This window comes from Galleria mellonella, unplaced genomic scaffold (assembly GCF_026898425.1).
Source record: "Galleria mellonella isolate WM207_F2 unplaced genomic scaffold, CSIRO_AGI_GalMel_v1 utg184, whole genome shotgun sequence".
Lineage (NCBI taxonomy): Eukaryota > Metazoa > Arthropoda > Insecta > Lepidoptera > Pyralidae > Galleria > Galleria mellonella.
In genome coordinates this window covers 10,369,482-10,389,585 of record NW_026442025.1, presented here as the reverse complement: position 1 = coordinate 10,389,585, position 20,104 = coordinate 10,369,482, and the positions used below count along the sequence as shown (strand labels likewise).

Here is a 20,104-nt window from a genome sequence, read left to right as displayed (position 1 = left end):
AACCAATTTTCAGTTGCAAAGCGTGGCAGCTACTAGCAAAACTCGCCTTATGGAAGAAGCTATGTCTAGGAGTGAACAGTTAACAGCTGATACAACAACAGTGTTATACTTCCGTACCCTGTATTTGTTAGTTTATACAATGATACAACAACAGTGTTATACTTCCGTACCCTGTATTTGTTAGTCAATAAAAATACAAGTGTAACGTCCCTATTTCAAGGAATTGGTATTATCAATACCTTTATCGCCCCCTACTGAGAGTGTCTACCCTAAAGAGAATATTACTCTATTTTTATCCCGCTAACGCTTCCCTGATTCGATATGGGATTTTATTCGAAACTTCCTGTTCCTCAAAGTTGCCTCTTACAGAATTATCGAGATAAAAAGCCAAGTTAGCTTGAAAAGAGCACTTATAAAAATCGATCACATTATTTCGTAATAAACACATAAGAACATGAAACTGAAAACAAAGCCAAATAACAATGGTAATTGTTTAATTGTAACAACACTATTAGTATTCTCAAATACCTTTATAATGGCACTTGCGAAATACAATCCAATGGAAAGCCATTGAGTATATCGCTCTCGAATATTTAAGAGAAATAACTATAGACTTTACGTTTCTAATTGTTGAAAAGAAGTGAAATAAAACTGAGGTCAATCAACTTTTATATTCCATAAAAGAGTAAAATCTATTTTAAAACAAATGTACACATACTAAAGTTCTATTGAATAAAAAGAGAGACAAAAGAAAAGAAAATATTATAGTTTTAATAAATATTTTCTAAACAGTGAAGGTAATGAAGTTAAAAGGAGCACAAGTACTGCAAATACTGCTGTGTTTCCAGCCGTTCACGGTGTCGACTCGAACGTATGGTACTTCTGGCACTTTAGTAGATTTCACAGATCCCAAGGTACAATTTATTATTACTTATTCATATATAAATAATATTTTACCAGAGGGAGACTTTGTACAAAAGTCGATTGCTTGGGTACCTCTGTCCCATTCGTGTTTCTACCGTGAAGCAGTTGTTTGCATGGCTGTGTTTCGGTTTGAAGGGTGGGGGGATATGGCGTGAATTTACTGGGTATAGAGAAATAACGTCTGAGTCCTCAGGAATGGCAACGCATGGGGGGTATCATGGGCGAAACAGTATACTCTGTTATGTCCACGGTACTGCTCATGTCTATAGGCGACGGTTACCACTTTCCATCAGGTGGGCCGTCAGCTTGTTTGCCATTCTAAGTTGTATAAAAAAAAAACAGTTTTTGTTTACTTGATCGATATAAAGAAGCCTATCTATCCTTCTTCATTCTATATAGTACATGTATAGCATTTAACATATTCCAGTTACGCAGCAGAGACGCTGGAAAAATAAACAAATGAATTTGTTTAAGAAGGTTTTTAATTTGATTGCATTTTTTTTCTCGTGAATTATAAATTGCGCGATATCTTTTCCAATTGTGCTGTAATTTTGATGTTTCTTTTTCTAAATGGAAGATTCTTCTCACATAATGATCCCATATTGAATTCGATATAATAGAAGTCATTGTTTTATTGTGAAACTAGTGACTGGCCTCGGCTTCTCATGGGCTTTTTTTTAATAAAATATAACCCAAATTATAACTCATTGATAGTGTAACTTTCTTTAGATGAAAGAATGTTTAAAATCGGTTAAGCATTTTTTTGGAATTTATAATATTAACATAAAATTAAACATTACCTTACTTTAATAATTTTAAACTATAATAGTTTCACCTTGTAAATATAAATAAAGAATCAGCTGACGAATTTCTTTTCCCCCAAGGTTCAAGGCCATCTAGATGCGTTGGTCCGGATGGCTCAATCCTGCGTGATCAAGGTCCGAGCCACTCCTAAAGATGTGAGGGCGTACTTTACCAACTCATCCCCAGTGTCCAGATCTGGGCAATGCTTCGCCGCATGCATGCTGGAGCAAAGCGACGTTATCAACCATGGAAAGGTAAATAACTTTAATTACCAGAGGGAAATTTGTACGAAAATTTTCTTGAGGACCTCTGTGCTATTTCTATTTTATCGGTGACAGCTATACAGTATGTCTGTTTCGTTTTAATACAATACCATAGTCCCAAGGAATGGCACGCGTGAAGGTTTTTTGATGGGTGAAAATGGTATGGTAACCCCGCCTGAGCTAACGAGATACGCTGGCGGAGCACCAGTGAAGGGTAATAGATGAGAATGAAAACAAGCCAGTTAGCCTATCATGACGAATTCATCAGGAATTAACCATGATAGTTTCCAGAGGGAACCGTGAGGAGGTCGACCTGGTTGGGTATATTGCTAGCAATAGAATTCTCAGTCTCCATTACTAACAATCCCTTTTCCCCCACGAGTGAGGGTTACCATGGATGTCATAGTATGTAATGTATGTAATGTTACCGCTTTTCATCAGGAGATTCGTTAATTATCTCAACTGAATTTAGTATTTGATATGTGTCACATACGAATAGAATGCACATATCGAATCAAATAAAATTACAACAATTTCCTTTATTTTATATACGGTAACATAATAAAAAAGTAATAAATGACATTTTACCAAGGTCCGCGTCACTTTGAACAAAAAATATTATTATGATATTATGCAACCGGTTGAACTTTTAAGTTTTATATTATAAAGTAGCTAGGTCTTTTATAATACCTATCTGGATCGATATTTTGGACATAGGCATATTCAAAAGAATTTAACAACACTACGAATGCTCATTTATTTCGTATTACTTCTAGGTTGCATAGTTTTATTTTGTAGTTTTTTCAATATAAGTGAAGTAACGACTCTTAAATTAAAACGTAAGGATTAAATTATTAACTTTGTAATTTAAAAATCATAAAAAATTCTGATAAATATTACTGAAATACAACCGTATAATACGATACTCGCCATTAGACAGAAAATTTCTTTGTTAAAAGCTATTTAAGGCTTCAGTGTAATTATTTTTTCTTTTTAACAGAATCGGAAACCTTGTCAGAGTTGATAAAGTCGATCTAACTTTGTGACAGTAAAGAGAAAAAAGTTACTTCTACCTTGTTTATTATTTTTAACGTGTAACTTGCTAAAGAGAAAATTAATTTATAGCGAAAATGGGCCATAAAATTCTTATTACCACCTACTATTTCATTTTATAATTATAAAGATTTATAGTGGGCTACGTTTTAGGTAATGTTTTAAGAAAATATTTGACTTAAATGTCCATGCTCACTTTCTTATTCTATTATCTTCATCAACAAAAAGCCTAATGCCTTAATTAAGCCTAATGGTCAACTACAACTCAATGTTAGGATGAATTTCATGAATACGAAGGTTATAAAACGGATTTCCAACTGAGGTTTTTCCAAGAACAAGAATCACTGCATGGGGTTCTTCAAAAAGGGGTAAAAATAATTCTTCATTGTTGACGATAAGGACGCAATATTCTAATTGCCTTTAATTATATAAATAGTGTGTTTTATTTCACGACCAATTCTACACCAAAAAGGGTCGATATTTTTTATCTAAGTATGCATAAATTATTATTAAAACCTTTCAATTGTAATTAATTATTAAGTAACCGCAGTTAGGTTTTGGTGATGTTTTAAGAGGGACGTTACTGCCCATCCTTGACCATAGCTGCCTTAGTCACCCCCTACGACACCAATGGGAAAGGGGTAATCCATTCTTTGTTGCCGAGACCACCCAGCATATACAAAATACTCAATTTCAAATGTGGCTTATTCTATAGTTTTACATTCACATCGATATTTCCAATCCTAAAATAACGGGGGGAAGGGATTGTTAGTAATGAGGACATTAGTCCCCATTGCTGTCGATATACCCTACCAAGGAGACCTCCACGCGATATCACCTGGAAACCATCATGACTAATTTATCGTTGAATTCGTCACGATGGGCTAATTTACCTGCCTTTTAATTCTCAACTGTCCCTCACTGGTACCCCGCCAGCGTATTTCGATAGCGCAAGCAAGATAACCATTTCATTACCATCCATTGAACAATAAATCCTAAAATAACTATCTAAATATAAACCCTATAATAACTTTTAATATGTTCTCTGATAAATGAGAAACAAGTAACTTTGGAAACAAAAATAGATTTGCCTCCCGACTAAGTTAATACTCTTATTACATAGAGAATAAAGCCGTATGACCTTTCGTATTACGATGAATCTATCATGTTAGACATTGTAATGGACTAGTTACTTAGGCGCCCACGAAGCCTAAACTTAGTACCTATCGTAAGTAAACTTGGGTAAAAATGACCTTATATATGTAATTACACTATCATCATCATTTCAGCCGTTAACTGTCCACTGCTGGACATAAGCCTTCTCCAGAAGGGGAGTTTTTCCATTAGTTACCACGCTTGGCAGGCGAGTTGGCAACTGCATTTAGGCCTTTGGGGGATGTTTTTTATTCAATTTAGAATGGCAAACCAGTTGACTGTCCACCTGGATGGAAAGTGGTAACCGTCGTCTATAGACATGAACAGTACCATGGACATAACAGAGTATACAGTTTCGCCTGTGATACCCCCCATGCGATGCCATTCCTGAGGACTCAGGTATTATTCCTATGTACCCAGTAAATTCACGCCATATCCCACCATTCAAACCGAAACACAGCAATGCAAACACGCCTGCTTCACGGTTGAAACACGGATGGCTTATATCCACTTTTTATCCTAAACAATCCACATATTCTGATCACACGGACAGAGTTACGAATAGTAACTAGTATGTTTGTGTATATAACATACGGTTCAATAGGGCCGTCTGTCAGGGATTGTTAGTAATGCCGCTACCAGTTCCATCGCTAGGAACATACCCTATCAGGTCGACCTCCACGTGGTCCCCCCTGGAAATCATCATGTTAAATTCTAGGTGTATTCATCAAGATAGGCTATTTGACCTGCCTGTTCATTCTCATCTATCATCCCTCATTGGTACCCCGCCAGCGTATATACCGTTAGCGCAGGTGGAGTTACCATTCCATTGCCGTCCATTTAAAAAAAAAAGTGGTCGTCTTTCCAAGATTCTAAAAACTGTTCTACATACATATATTTTTTCTATTTGTTTTATAAATCAGGTCAACAGAGAACTTCTGATACATCTTGCGAGCCTCGTCAACGGGAAGAGCTCTCGAGTAGTCCGCAAACTAACAAGTATCTCCCGGCTCTGCTTGGACAGCATAGAGGGCTTGTCTGACAGATGTCAACTGGCCTCCACGTACAACGATTGCCTTAACGAGAACATGATAGAATTTGCATTCCCCCTCGACCTAGCTGAAGAGGCCGTGAGGAAAATGCCCTTCCATCTGATACAGGCTAAGTAAGTTTATTTCATACTAGATATATTAATTCGATAGCTCGATTGTAATAAATATTTATTTTCAATTACACAGCACTGCACCTCACCTTTACTTTCTTACCCGTTTTGGCAATATAAATCTCATACTGCAAAAAACAATCGAAGACTCGTCACGTCCTGTTTGTTTATTTGTTACCCCTTGGCGCCTTAACGGCTCAGCCAATCGTTTCGGAATTTAGTATACACGTACAATTTTGAGATGGAAAAGGACAGACTATTATTTGCCCCGGTCAATCGATGTATCCCGATTACGTGGACGAAGTTGTTGGTATACTCGTATGCTAGTATATATATTGTTTTTTTTTTTTATTATTATTCTCATAATTGTATCAGCCGTTAACTGCCCACTGCTGGAACATAAGTATTTTATTTATTTATTTTATTTTATACAACTTAGAATGGCAAACAAGTTGACGGCCCACCTGATGGAAAGTGGTAACCGTCGCCTATAGACATGAGCAGTACCATGTACATAACGGAGTATACTGTTTCGCCCATGATATTCCCCATGCGTTGCCATTCCTGAGGACTCAGGTGTTATTCCTCTGTACCCTGTAAATTCACGCCATATCCCACCCTTCAAACCGAAATACAGCCATGTAAACAACTGCTTCACGATAGAAACACAAATGGGACAGAGGTACCCAAGCAATCGACTTTTGTACAAAGTCTCCCTCTGGTAAGTCTCTCCTATAAGGGAGGAAGGGGGTTACCCAGTAGTCGCCATACTTGGCAAGTGGGTTTTAAGAACCTGCTGCCCTCGACCATTAAATTCCCTTAATTGCTTCTTACGACACTCGCAAGAATGGAAGGGGTGGCCCATTTTAAACCCGGGACTACACGGTAAATATTAATTGGTTAGGTACATTTACAAAATGCTGGCATTGTTTACAAAATTATTTATCTATAGAGTATTTATTGTCTTTCATAAGCAAAATCTAATATAATATATATAATTTTTTTAATTTCAGTTTGCCTCAAGAAATACGATCGTTACAATACTAAGAACACATCACGTAATTTATCTTCAAATAAATCTAATACAGAAACTAATAATAAATATACTATATTGTATAATAAAAATTCCACGTTTAACGTGGCATTTTTATTTATATATTTTATTTATTTATTTATTTATATATATATATATATATATATATATATATATATATATATATATATATATATATATATATATATATATATATCTTTTTAGATGTTTTGTACCTACTTTTGTATAGTAAATAAACTAATAAAATAAATCATATTGCATTGCTTATTTGTTCTTAGTGTCAAACATAGACTTAGTATAACGTCCTACGTACTAAAGGTGTCAAATTTGTTTACAATAATAACTGTCGTTCTTAAATAAAAAATATGCTCACGACTATCATCCCGGAAGGGGTAGTCACATTCAATTCCAAGTGGTTTTGAGTATTTTTAAGAATTAGATTTAGTACCTCAGAATCCTCTTCAACATTATCGTAATATTACCGTAACTATTAAACATGGATAATATGCAATATCTAGATGTTGAGATTTTCCGGACATTGATGACCACTCATTGCCAGCTAACCCAACCAGGTCGACCTTCACGTGGTCCCCTCTGGAAACTCGTTCTGAATTCCAGGTATATTCATCACGATTGGCTAACTGGCCTGCTTTTCTTTTTCACCTATCATGCCTCACTGGTACCCCGCCAGTGTATACTGTTAGCGCAAGCAGGGTTACCATTCCATTATCATCACTTAAAAAAAAAAGATCACCCATTGTGATATTGCCAATACCAGTCAGACATCTATATTATATATTGAGTAACTAATAGTTAATAATTGTGTTATATATATATATATATATATATATATATATATATATATATATATATAGCCACCCTTAGTAGCTATGTACTTTTAAAATTTAACATTTTAAATTAACCTATATCCTATCTTCCCAATGTAATAAAATAATAACTAGACAAAATAAAACTTCATATAAGGGCTCTTAATAAGAGCAATAGAAACCATGTATATAAAGCAAAATATGTATATATATACATATATATATGTGTATGTTACCAAATTATCTGTATTCCCTAGTATATGACATATCTATTTCACTATATTTAAACTTAAAAGTATTCTTATTTCTTATCTTCTTTTAAAAACAAGCGAAGTTGTACTTAATGTGGGTAATAATAAATACCAAAATAATCCATAACCACATTCATATCCGTCAGAAGCAATCGCTTTTACGGCATCATCCAGATTTCAGATAAGAATCTCATATCCACCCTTTCTATCCCATTAACGATCTACCGTTCAATGATTCGTCGCGAACGTACTTTTAATTGGACCAGGATTCCAATCTTCCTGCAATTCGATTTTTAAATTATTTTTTCTTTTTTGATAAATTGAAAGAGGTGAATATACCCTTCTTCTAAATAGCGAATATATCGAACGCACACAATATATTTGATCTATATTTCTTTTTTTTATTATTTTTTTTCAGTGGTATTTCGCGGCTCGCTTTTGGCCACAACAGAATATCAGTGTTTTGCTCTTTTTAGGGCAAAGCAAAAAGCTGAGTTGTGGCCATTTTGTATTACTGTGGCACACGCATGAATAAAAAAAAATTATTACTAATTTTATGCATTCTGATTTTGTTTTTGTTTTTTTTTTTTAATTTTTTAATTTTTTGTACATGTATCTTTTTTTTTATCTTTTTTCACTTTGCATTTGTGTCTTTTGCTGTTTGTGTGCTGTAAGTGATGCAAATAAAATATTTATCTATCTATCTATATGAATACTTTGTAACGTACATTTAATGTATTTGTCCTGATCACTTGCTCATTATCATCATAACAATCATATCTTTTTTTTTTGAATGATAATGTAATAATAAAGCGGGCGTGCACTAACGGTATACGCTGGCGGGACACCAGTGAAGGATGATGGGTGAGGGATAATGGGTGAGGATGAAGCAGACCAGTTAACCCATCGTGACGAATACACCTGGAATTTAGCACGATAGTTTCTATTGGGGAACCACGTGGAGGTCGACCTGACAGGGTGTATTGCTAGCTATGGGACTGGTAGTCCGCATTACTAATAATCCTTTCCCCCCTCCCCCATCAACATAATATCAGCCGTTAACTGTCCACTTCTAAACATAGGTCTCACCCTAGTAAGGTTTTCACCAGTCGTAATCACGCTTGGCAAGTAGGTTGGCAACCGCACTTAACCTTTGGTGGTGTTTTAAGAGGAATGCTTTTGCCTGTCCATTATATTCCTTTTGTCGCCTCTTACGAGACACGCATAGTCGTTCTATGGTACCTATTGTAAATTCTCAATTTAATTACTACAACCTATGTACACCAGATGTACCTCTGTCCCATTCGTGTTTCAAACGTGAAGCAGCTGTGTTTGCATGGCTGTGTTTCGGTTTGAAGGGTGGGATATGGCAGTGAATTTACTGGGTACAGAGGAATAACACCTGAGTCCTCAGGAATGGCAACGTATGGGGGGTATCATGGGCGTAACAGTATACTCTGTTATGTCCATGGTACTGCTCATGTCTATAGGCGACGGTTACCACTTTCCATCAGTTATATATCACTTTCCATACATTATACAGTTGTATAAAAAAAAACCAGAGGGAGACTTTGTACAAAAGGCATCTGCTTGGATATCTTTGTCTCATTCGTGTTTCTGCCGTGAAGTAGTTGTGTTTGCATAACTGTGTTTCGATTTGAAGAGTGAGATATGGCAAAAAAATCACAAGGTACGCATGGAGAGTATCATGGGCGACACAATGTACTCAGTTATGTCCATGGTACTAATTACACCTATAAGCAACGGTTACAACATTCCATCCGATGGGCCGTCAGCTTATTTGCCATTGTAAGTTGTATAAAAAAAAAGAACGCTAGATGTGTACCATACTAGACTATGTATTCAATACAATTAACATCTTAATACGTTAAGGTATTAAATTATAAAATTGATCGATATTTTTATTTATTTATCCATTAGTACATGGCATGTGTGCATGGCGGACTTAATGCTACAAGCATTCTCTCCCAGTCAACCATAAGGAATTATTAGAATACTCAAATGCGGTACTAAACTTTTCTCATGTAAAAAGAAATATACCCATTAGATTTTTTTTGTATACCCACAATTGTTGTTGCTAATCCAAAAAAAAATAGAACATAATAAGAATATCAAAGGAAGAAAAAAAAACAAACATAATTTCAGCCATCTGTTGCCAGTTCTAAGAAACTTCATTTATAATATAAGAAAAAGCTAAATTAATTCTCGGATAGAAGTCGAACTCGAGATGGAATATCACGCAAATGATTGAGTACGCCATCTTATATATATATATATATATATATATATATATATATATATATATATATATATATATATATATATATATATATATATATATATATATATATATATATATATATATATATATATATAATATATATATATATATATATATATATTGGTACCTGCTATCGCTCAACGATGTGTAAATAGAGTTATTTACTAAGGACCAACGAACTAAGTACACTGACATTATGGTATCGTTATATTGTTTTTCTAGGAACAAGTCGTCTGCAGAATAAACGAGTTTTAGATACGAGTTATTATACTCATATTTTTTTTTTAATTTTATATTTTTTACCAGAGACAAACTGTACAAAAGTTGCTTGTTTTTCAACCGACTTCAAAAGGGAGGTTCTCAATTCGATTGTAACTTTATATTATGTTTGTTACCTTATAACTCCGTCAGGTCTAAACCGTTTTGGAAAATTCTTTTTTACCTGAAAGGATATACTTATAAATAAGGGACCACCATAGGAATATTATCAAAATTGGTTTAATATTAAAAGTAAAATAACTGGTTTTTTTACAATTGGAGCCGGTTTTTTTTTTGCAGGACTCTATCTTTATTTAGTGATGTGAAGTAATAAAAATGGAATGTTTGTCTGTTCAGCCTGCGCTATCGATATACACTAGCGGAGTACCAGTGGAGGATGAAATAGGAGTATGAAGTCCTTAACATATAATAATGAAATGGTATATGCTGGCGGGGCACTAATTAAAGATGATAGGTGAAATTGAAAGCAAGTTAGTTGGCCCATCGTGACGACGGTTACCACCTTTTTTTTATTTTTTTATACAACTTAGAATGGCAAACAAGCTGACGGCCAACCTAATGGAAAGTGGTAACCGTCGCCTATAGACATGAGCAGTACCATGGACATAACAGAGTGTACTGTTTCGCCCATGATACCCCCCATGTGTTGCCATTCCTGAGGACTCAAGTGTTATTCCTCTGTACCCTGTACAGCCATGCAAACACAACTGCTTTACGGTAGAAACACGAATGGTAGGCCGTCAGCTTGTTTGCCATTCTAAGTTGTATAAAAAAAAAAAAATAAGAATTAACCACGATCATTTCTAGGGGTAACCGCATGGAGGTCGACCTTATAGGGTATATTGCTAGCAAGAAAGCCACTAATCCCTGTTCATCGAGATCAATTCGTCGGGAACTAACGACGCTGGTTTTCGAATGGAGGACCGTATGCATATCGACCTGAACTATTTTGCTAGCAATAAACGTACTAGAGTTCATTACTAACAATTCTCTCCTCTCGAGTCCCACATATATTTTTGCCACTAAATAGTAATCTACTATACTTGCATGGCTGTGTGTCTGTTTGAAACTTAGACATTAGGTATACTAAGTCTATGATTTGAAGAGTGAAATTAGAAAGTACGTTCCTTCATATCTAAAGTCACAACTACTGTGCCCATTTAAAATTATAATATCAAATTTAACATTGTAACTTATTAAAACAACAGTTGTGTTTTTACGAAAATAAATTTTATTTCTATTTCATTTCATATATTGTAGTTCATAGCCGACGTCCATGTTGCTGTTCTCGGAAATTTCACTAATATCAAAGATATATGTTTTTAAACAACGACAATTAGCATCTACAACAACAACAATTACAGTAACAGAATCGCACAGTACTTGCACGTCATTAATCGAGTAATTTTAAAATATAACCTTTATTGTTGTACTTATTTGTATTTACCAAAATTATACCTAACCAAAAATATACCTACGGCCACTGAAGCGACAACTTAAAAATACTCGAACTTTCTCCTAAATTAATTCACAATTCAAAGTTAGACCTTATTAAATACAGAGCAAGTAAATACTACATTCTTTAAGAGTCGACACTGATTTTATATCGACGTAATTGTAAAATTAATGTATGCAACCATTTAGAAATATTAACAACACGATAAAATAAATAAATATTCAAAATATATCCAAAATATCGATATCGATAGCTATCATAATCACAACTTTACAGTATAATTTTTCTAAATATAATGAAATGATTGCATAGACTTCATACAAACATTTATTTGTTCAAAATGACGCTAGCCTAAATTCAAAGTTAGATCTTGAATTAGATATTAACTAGTTAATATTTTTAAATGCCTTCAAATTGTACAGGCGAAGAGCATAACCCAACCTAGTAATACGATTGAGATTAAATGGAAAGATATTTGGAAAATGGAGTGCTATTTTATTTTTAAAGTACTAAGGCCATGAACGTACGGCAAATGATTCGAAAACCCCTCGAACTTTCTCCTTAGCGGTAATCTGATTAATTCAAGATCAGAGGTTCTTTTTGAAGTCGGGATGTCATTCAATGGCAGTTCCATCTAACTTGCGAGTATTGAATGCCCGGAACTTCGGAACTCAATATTTCATTACTACCGTAATGTTGACAAAATTATAAGATACAAATGTACTTTATTCACAATACTGCCTTAATATATTACTATTTCCCTCAACATTTCCTGTAAGACGTTATCCCACATTCTTACGGGAAATTCGGATATATTCACTTAAAACTTATGCAAAGTGTCATGATTTTAGACACAGCAATTTAGACTGTACGTTGAACAAGCAGTTTCTACTTTTGTATCAATAGAAGATTTATTAATTTGATAGCTTAATAATTATGAATTAACCTTATAACCATTTCGTCAAAATCATCTTGGTCTGTGATTCAAATTCATGGTACTCAACCAATAAGTATACTTAGCCGAATTATTAGCAAACAAAAAAACATTGTTACAATATAAAATGCATATTTGGAATTGTAACTACGTGAAATTCTAGGTCTGAACCTAGGGATTCATCTCGCACTCTCTGTAGTGGCGTTGCTACATCACGTGCTATATGATAAAAAAATCATTTTCCCGCCAATTTTGGTTTTCTTTTTTAGTAATATAGATTAAAATGTAATTATTTTTATAAAACGAATAAGTGAAATATAATTAACGTCAATTTCTAAATTCAAATCAAAAGATGAAGCCAACCGTGAACTGGAACAAATTGTACAATCATAAATAAATAAAAGATCATTAAAATAATATAGAACGCACATATAATATGTACGAGTATATTCTATTTTAAATCTCCTAGCGACGTATGACTCAAATAACAATAATAATTAATTATAAATTTCAAAGTCATTTATTTTCACGGAGCAAAACCTTCATTTTCAACTGTCTAGTTACTATGAGAGATCCGAATATTTTTTGTCTGTTTTCGACCCGACAGTCCCTTTGAGAAAAATATATCCCATCAAAAACATAAATGTGAAAATGGGAGCCAAGTTCAATTTTAAATATATATGAAATTGTTGACTTCTTCAAAAAAAAAATGAGATCTAAATGGATGTCAAATTCTGTAGATAATCCTGAAATTTATTTACAAATGTAATTTAAGTTTACAACATACAAAAAAAAATTAAAAACACATTTTTTTTCTGCTACGATAATGTTTGCCATTTAAAAATATAACTTCTTAAATTTGAACAGTCGAATTATTTATATAAAACAGACAAATTTAGAATAAACTGAAACTCAAAATTTGTCTCGACTTAACGACTTCTATTACACGGAAAAAAATATGATAATTAATCATTACAGGTACATAACTATTGCAAAAAGAACTACGAAGTGTGGGCGTCCAAGCTATTAAGCTCAACAGCTATTATCTACCACAGACAAAAACAAAGTCAGCCTTAATGTTCGACCGGAAAAACGGGAACGCATACATTTTTTGCTGAACTTTATCAACGTGCATATAGAGTTCGGAAGCAATCTATGGCTATAGTGAACGGACAAATGACTGTCTGTGAATACGCTTGAGTTTTAGCACCAATTTTTTATGTAACCAATATAGCTAACAAGCTGACGGCCTATCTAATGAGAAGTGGCAACTATCTTATATGGATGAAGAGTGCCGTGGACGTCACAAAATACACCGTGATAATCTTTATTATTTTTACATTTACAAAGCATAATTCATAATGGAATACGTGAATACACATCTCGCGTCTCTTTAATATTATAATTTAATATTCTATTCCACAAAAAACAAAATAAATTATTTTGATTTAAAAACTAAACTACTGAATTGAATTTATAAAAATTTCTATGGTTTAATTTGAAAGTTTAAATCCCTTTAAATGAAAAGAAGAATTTTCCAAAACGGTTCACAAATGACAGAGTTAAATTAGAACAAAATAAATACAGCTACATATATCAAGAACCTTCGGTTGACAAATGTTTTTCTCGTAAAACTGCCAATTCAAATGAAATTCCAAAATTAATTTATATTATTCAAAATTATAATATACTCCTATTTTTAGATACATTACTTATTTTCTTTTTAATATATAAATATGTAAATTAAACCATTTTCCAGTAAAAATATGACTTGACCGGACTCAAAATAGGGACGTAAGAAAACGTAAAGTGGAGGCCTTTGCCTAGCAGTACGATATAAATTAAGGTTAAAAAAAATTATAAACCTGCATAGCAGAGACTTTAGTCTTCGCTTTAATTTTTTTATGAAACATAGAATAGCAAACGACTGACGGTTTTTCTGATAATTTTCCGTGATTATGTACACGGCACAACGATATTATGAATATAAACAAAAATTTAAGAGCATCTCACACATACTTTTTCCTTTTTATAAATTTTTATTTTTTATAAAATTTAATTATTTATGAATAAAAATTATGTCATTAAATTTATTTTCTAATATAATTGTAATTAAGAGAAGAGAAAAGATTTTATTTTGTTTATAAAGATAAACAGTAAAGACTTATTTTATAAAGAGTAAAGGTTTCATTGGTTGTTTGTTGGTTTATAATAGAGAAATTCAAAACTAAATAGTTTTAAAACCTATTTTAAAAATTCTTTCACCTATGGACAGCTGCTTTGTCAGTGAATAACATGGACTATATATTATTTTCGAAAAGTCTATCTACCCGTGTGAAACCGAACCGAATCACCAGTAAAAGATAAAATAAAAAACACTTGACCGATTTTAAAAAGTCTTTTACCTATAATCAACTACGTTGTCAGTAAATAACTGTTGGTATTATCTTGAGATATCAGCTAATATATCCGTAGTGGAAGGCAATTGAATGAACACAATATAAAAAGTACGATAAGATTTAATACAAGATCAAATACAGAAAGCAACGATTGTTTCTAAGAGTGTGTTAACTTAATTTAAAAATCTTATCTTTTTAAATTACAACCAACCAGTAGTTTGCAATTGTATGAAAATAAACCTATTTCTAACAGTTAAATAGCCTTTAATTTTGGTAAAAACCTTTCGTACTCGAGGTTGATCATTAGTTTACTATATGACAATGGAATAATCACACATTTATTAATGAACATATCATTTTAAAACGTTATTATGTCCCGAACATAATTCATTTTGTTCACTGTCAAGTCTGTACCCACCATAATATGTCCGCTGTCACATCCCCGCTCAGTACTTAATCACTTCTGTAGAACATTGCTAAAAAGAAACTAATTTAGGAAACATTTCAAATATATCTTAAGAGAAACTCATTTATTTAAGTTTGTGCAGTCCACGACAGACGTCCGAGGATAAGGCAATTAACAAAACGTAAAGTTCATTACAGAGAACACCGTCTCTTCACGCAAGAAAATGAGGTCCTCTCTATTTAATATATTAACCAATGATTCATATATCACTAGATAGAGCGTCTTCATATTTTTTTTTTATGCAACTTAATACAATATCAACAGTCTTAATGTATTTAGCATTAATAAAAACTTACGTGGTTTCCGAATGCTAATATAACATACTTTCTGTAATTCTGTATTTTTGTTACAATAAATAAATAAAATCTAACGTGTAGTATGTCTTATATACGCACACAATATTAACAAGCTGTCAAGTGTGATCGCACTGTCTTTTTGAAGAGGGTTCCAAGACTTTAATATTTTATCTTCTTAGATGGTATGAAATGTAGGATGGCAAATGTTTTTTTTTAGTCTACTGGGAACAGCAAAACAGGTAACAACAGTTCATCCGAACAACAATAACAACCATTGTCTACAGGCATAAACCTATTTATATGAACCTGACAAGATGCACTTATTGCATTATTATTTATATTATTTTATTGTTATTATATTATTTATTTATATAAACTTTAATGCACAGTAATACTATGTACATTTGGCGTAATTAACACCGGACGGTGTTCTCTACCAGTCAACTATTGGGCAAACCGAGAAATAAGTAGGCGGTGCGTTATTGAATAGAGGAAAAATAAAGTAATACTTAATATATTCATATATTATAAACATATAAATAAATATATACATGCATAAATAAGTACATACATAAATTAATATATAAATATTACTATAACATATAATTAACTGTATTAGAAGAGCAAATGACACAATCTATATACATATGTTCTCTATCCATAGTACTTCTAAATGGTTATCATTTTTGAGAGCTAAAAGTTATAGGTACATTTCATACTTAGTATAAATTATGACTCTTCGCCTATACTATATATTATAATATTATAAAGTACATGCTTTTGACTTTTTGTATATTTATTGTTTGTGCTGGATAAACTCAAAAACTAATCAACTAATTTTAAAACTTCTTTCACCTATAGTAAGGTACATAATCAACGAGTAAATAAGGCTACATAATTATTTTCAAAAAATGAGATTTCTTTTACGAGAATTACAATATACATTATTGTACCCAAGGTATTAAAATCGGAATAGGTATCAAAAATCAAAAATATATTATTAAAGCTAATTTAAAATACTAATTTATCTTTCTATCTACCCGCATAAAGCCGGGGTAGATAGCTAGTATAAAAGATATTATAAAAATATTTATTTAAATTAAGATTAAGTTCCACAAAAAAAATACTTCAATTGTGGGAAAACCATTTATTTTGATTTTAAACTAAACTGCTTAATCTGTTTTGATAAATTTCTAACTAATCTGTAAGTGTATCCTTTCAGATAAAAAAAATCAAATCGGTTTATAACTAACGGAGTTATGAGGTAACCAACATTAAAAAAAAAATACAATCGAATGGCAAAGCTCCTTATTTTGAAGTCGTTTGAAAAAGATGATACCATCAATATATAACCATGCTTATTTGTATTTAAACCTTAATACAAACAGACAGGAACACAATTATTTACTCATTTCTTCATCAAAACAACTTCTGAACAAATTACGTAATATAATTATTTTTTATTTCCAATTGGCTTATTGAAGAAAATATAGAATTCAATATAAATCTACTCGCAATTCAACAAATGAAAGCTTTAAAATACACAAATTATATTATTTCTTTTTTTTTTTTATTGCGTCAAATATATTTTCCAGGGTTATTCCAATATTGTTATTCTTAGAATTGCCGTGCCTTCTTTATACTCGATAATTCTGACGCATAAATGTATTTTGATTAAAAATGCAAGACAGGAATAATATGATTTCGCGAATTGCGAAGCTCTGCCTTAACATTATTACTACTGCTGCGGAAACTCATTATAGAAATAGGTAAGTACATTATAATGTAATGCAATACAATCTTTTTACATTTCTTTTAATATAATAAATGTAAAACTATCTAGATAAGTGGCGATCTTCCACCGTGCGTTCTTCAAGGCACTTTCCTCCACGCACAATCACTCTTTGAAATCAACTTTCAGCAGCAGTATTTCCAAACCGATACCACATTGTAACCTTTAAGAAAAGAGCATATTCTTTTTTAAAAGACCGGCAGCATACCTGCAAACTATGTAGTCACTTACCATCAGGTGAGCCGCATGCTAGTTTGTACCCTGTGTTGTGAAAAAAAGTGAAGATAGTATGTTTGTTACCTCTTAGCATCGATGGACTAATCGGTCTCCTGTGTTCTTCTTAGTGGACCATAATGGGAATGGTAACCCCACCTGCGCTGTCGGTATATGCTGGCGGGGCACCAGTAAGTGGTGATAGGTGACGATGAAAGCATGTCAGTTAACTCTTTCTGACGGATTTAACAAGAATTAATTAGTTTCCAGGGGTATCCGTGCAGAGGTCGACCTGTTAGAGTATATTGCTAGTAATAGGGATTAATGTTTTAAGCTTTCGCCTATTCATACATAATACCATGCTAGTACTATTAATTGTAAGGGTAAGGGATGGTTTATGAATAAGACTAGAGATTCCATTTCTAGCAAATATGCCAGGTTGACCTCCACGCGGTTCACGCTTTAAATTTTCGTAATAAATATTATTCAGACATGCATTATGTCGTCATAGTCGTAGAATACTGACGGATCTTTATATGTAATTTTTGTCAGATCCGTCAGTATTCTACGACTATGACGATATGTGTGTGTATTGTGTATGTAAATTTACTAACATTAGTTTTTAAGAATATTGTTACTAATAAATATTTAATGGACCAAAAAAATCCGAAATAAAAAAAAATATTATTCTTTCAATTGATTTAAGTTTATTTATTTGATATAACTTGAGTGATTCTAATCATCAAATAAAAATTGTAGAGTAGAGGGAGACTTACTTAAGGGAGACCAGAGGGAGACTGTACAAAACTCGCTTATTTGAGCATCTCTGTCTGCGTTTCGGTTTGAAGTGTAGGATAGGCAGTAAATTTACAGGGTACAAAGAAGTAACACCCTCAGGTGTTACTTCTTTGTACCCTGTAAATTTCCCCCATGCGTTGCTATTCCTGAGAAATAGCAACGCATGGGGGAAATCATGGACAAAACAGTATAACCTGTTATGTCCATGGTACTGCTCATGTCTATAGGCGACGGTTACCACTTTCCGTCAGGTTGGCCTTCAGCTTGTTTGCCATTCTAAGTTGTATGAAAAAAATAATAGATACTAGCTTACCCAACAGCATATTTACTTAACGGAATAAAAACTGCCATATCTCTTTAATTAAAACAAACAATACACATTCGCAAATTTTCATTAAAATTTACACAGTATTTTTATTTACACGTATTATGATTAAATCTTTCTTTATTGACTCTATAATAAATTGACTGAAAGACACAGAACGCCTACATCACTTATATAAACAGAAAAATTATAATAAATATGAACAAAGAGGCACTCATATTTATTTTCCTGTTTCAATAAAGATATTATTTTATTTGTCTTTATATAAGCACAAACCTAATATTCTTTTGAGACCAGATATATTTTGTAAATACAAATAAATTTCTTTCTATTTCTAGCGAGTAACACATAGACAAATACTATAAGAATACTATAGTAAATCTATTTTTTAACATAAATATCTGGAGTATAATAAAAAAATTGATATTCTATCTTTCTACACGTGCGAAGCCAGGATGTGTAGCTAGTTATTTGACAATTTAATTCATAAAAACTACAAAAAATTATTTAGTTTATAATCTGAAACTTCTTGAAGACAATTTACCTACAGGTAAGGTTGTCTAGGTCACACAAATTGCTACTACGAATAAGTACAATATTGTTTTATGAATACATACAATTTAATAAACTGTATTGTTAATTAATCGATATTAATCAACAGTTTATTTGATCAAATTATAGTTTAATTGAAGGTAAACGTTTGAAGCTGACAGGGCATAATTAAACATTCCACGAAAAATCTTACTTTAAGTTTAATCAAATTAGTTTGGGACCAATACGGAAGTTTAATCAATTTTGTAAAGGTGGTAGTGCTAAATTAGTTTATTGAATACATCATACCTTACTAGTCATCATCATCATCTTATATCATCATCGTATAAACTTTATTGACTATTGTCTCATTTAATTGTCTTATGTATTTTTTAATTATTATATTTATTATTATTTCAGCCATTAACTATACACTGTTAAACATAAGCCTTCCCCATAAAAAAAGTTTTGACAGTAGCTGCCACGCTTGGCAGGCGGGTTGACAACCGCAGTTAGCCTTTTAGTGGTGTTTCAACAAGGGCCCATTTTATGCTTGGACCACACAGCAAACAATGCACTTTTTAATTAATCAATCAAAATTGCAATTCACATTGTAAAATGTTTGTTTTTTATAATAAAATTAGCGACATTGCCTTACTCACTATTATACTTACTTACTTACCATGGAGGAAAAATTCTATGCTATTACTTACTTTATACTTAGTAAGTTAAAGTATGGACGCTTTTAACAATAAAAACTTGTTAAGAACATAAACAAAACATTAATTATAAGTTACCCAAATTAAAATAGATTTATGTC

The 20,104-nt window shown here is 32.5% G+C and overlaps 1 protein-coding gene across 1 annotated transcript; it reads left to right on the top strand.

Annotated features, from left to right (window-relative positions):
• The first annotated feature begins 540 nt into the window (after window positions 1–540).
• Window positions 541–6,538, top strand: LOC113509443 (uncharacterized). Its single transcript, XM_026892788.3, has 5 exons — window positions 541–656; window positions 793–914; window positions 1,809–1,982; window positions 5,123–5,364; window positions 6,375–6,538. Exons 2-5 carry the CDS (start codon window positions 801–803, stop codon window positions 6,406–6,408), a joined length of 564 nt encoding a protein of 187 aa, XP_026748589.1. The 5' UTR covers window positions 541–656; window positions 793–800; the 3' UTR covers window positions 6,409–6,538.
• The last annotated feature ends 13,566 nt before the right edge of the window (window positions 6,539–20,104 follow it).

What these genes read in the sequence shown, in the direction of transcription:
- LOC113509443 (XM_026892788.3), top strand. Translation starts at nt 801, where the DNA reads ATGAAGTTAAAAGGAGCACAAGTACTGCAAATACTGCTGTGTTTCCAG. An exon ending in TAGATTTCACAGATCCCAAG is followed by an intron (nt 915 to 1,808) that starts GTACAATTTATT and finishes TTTTCCCCCAAG; the next exon opens with GTTCAAGGCCATCTAGATGC. An exon ending in ACGTTATCAACCATGGAAAG is followed by an intron (nt 1,983 to 5,122) that starts GTAAATAACTTT and finishes TTTATAAATCAG; the next exon opens with GTCAACAGAGAACTTCTGAT.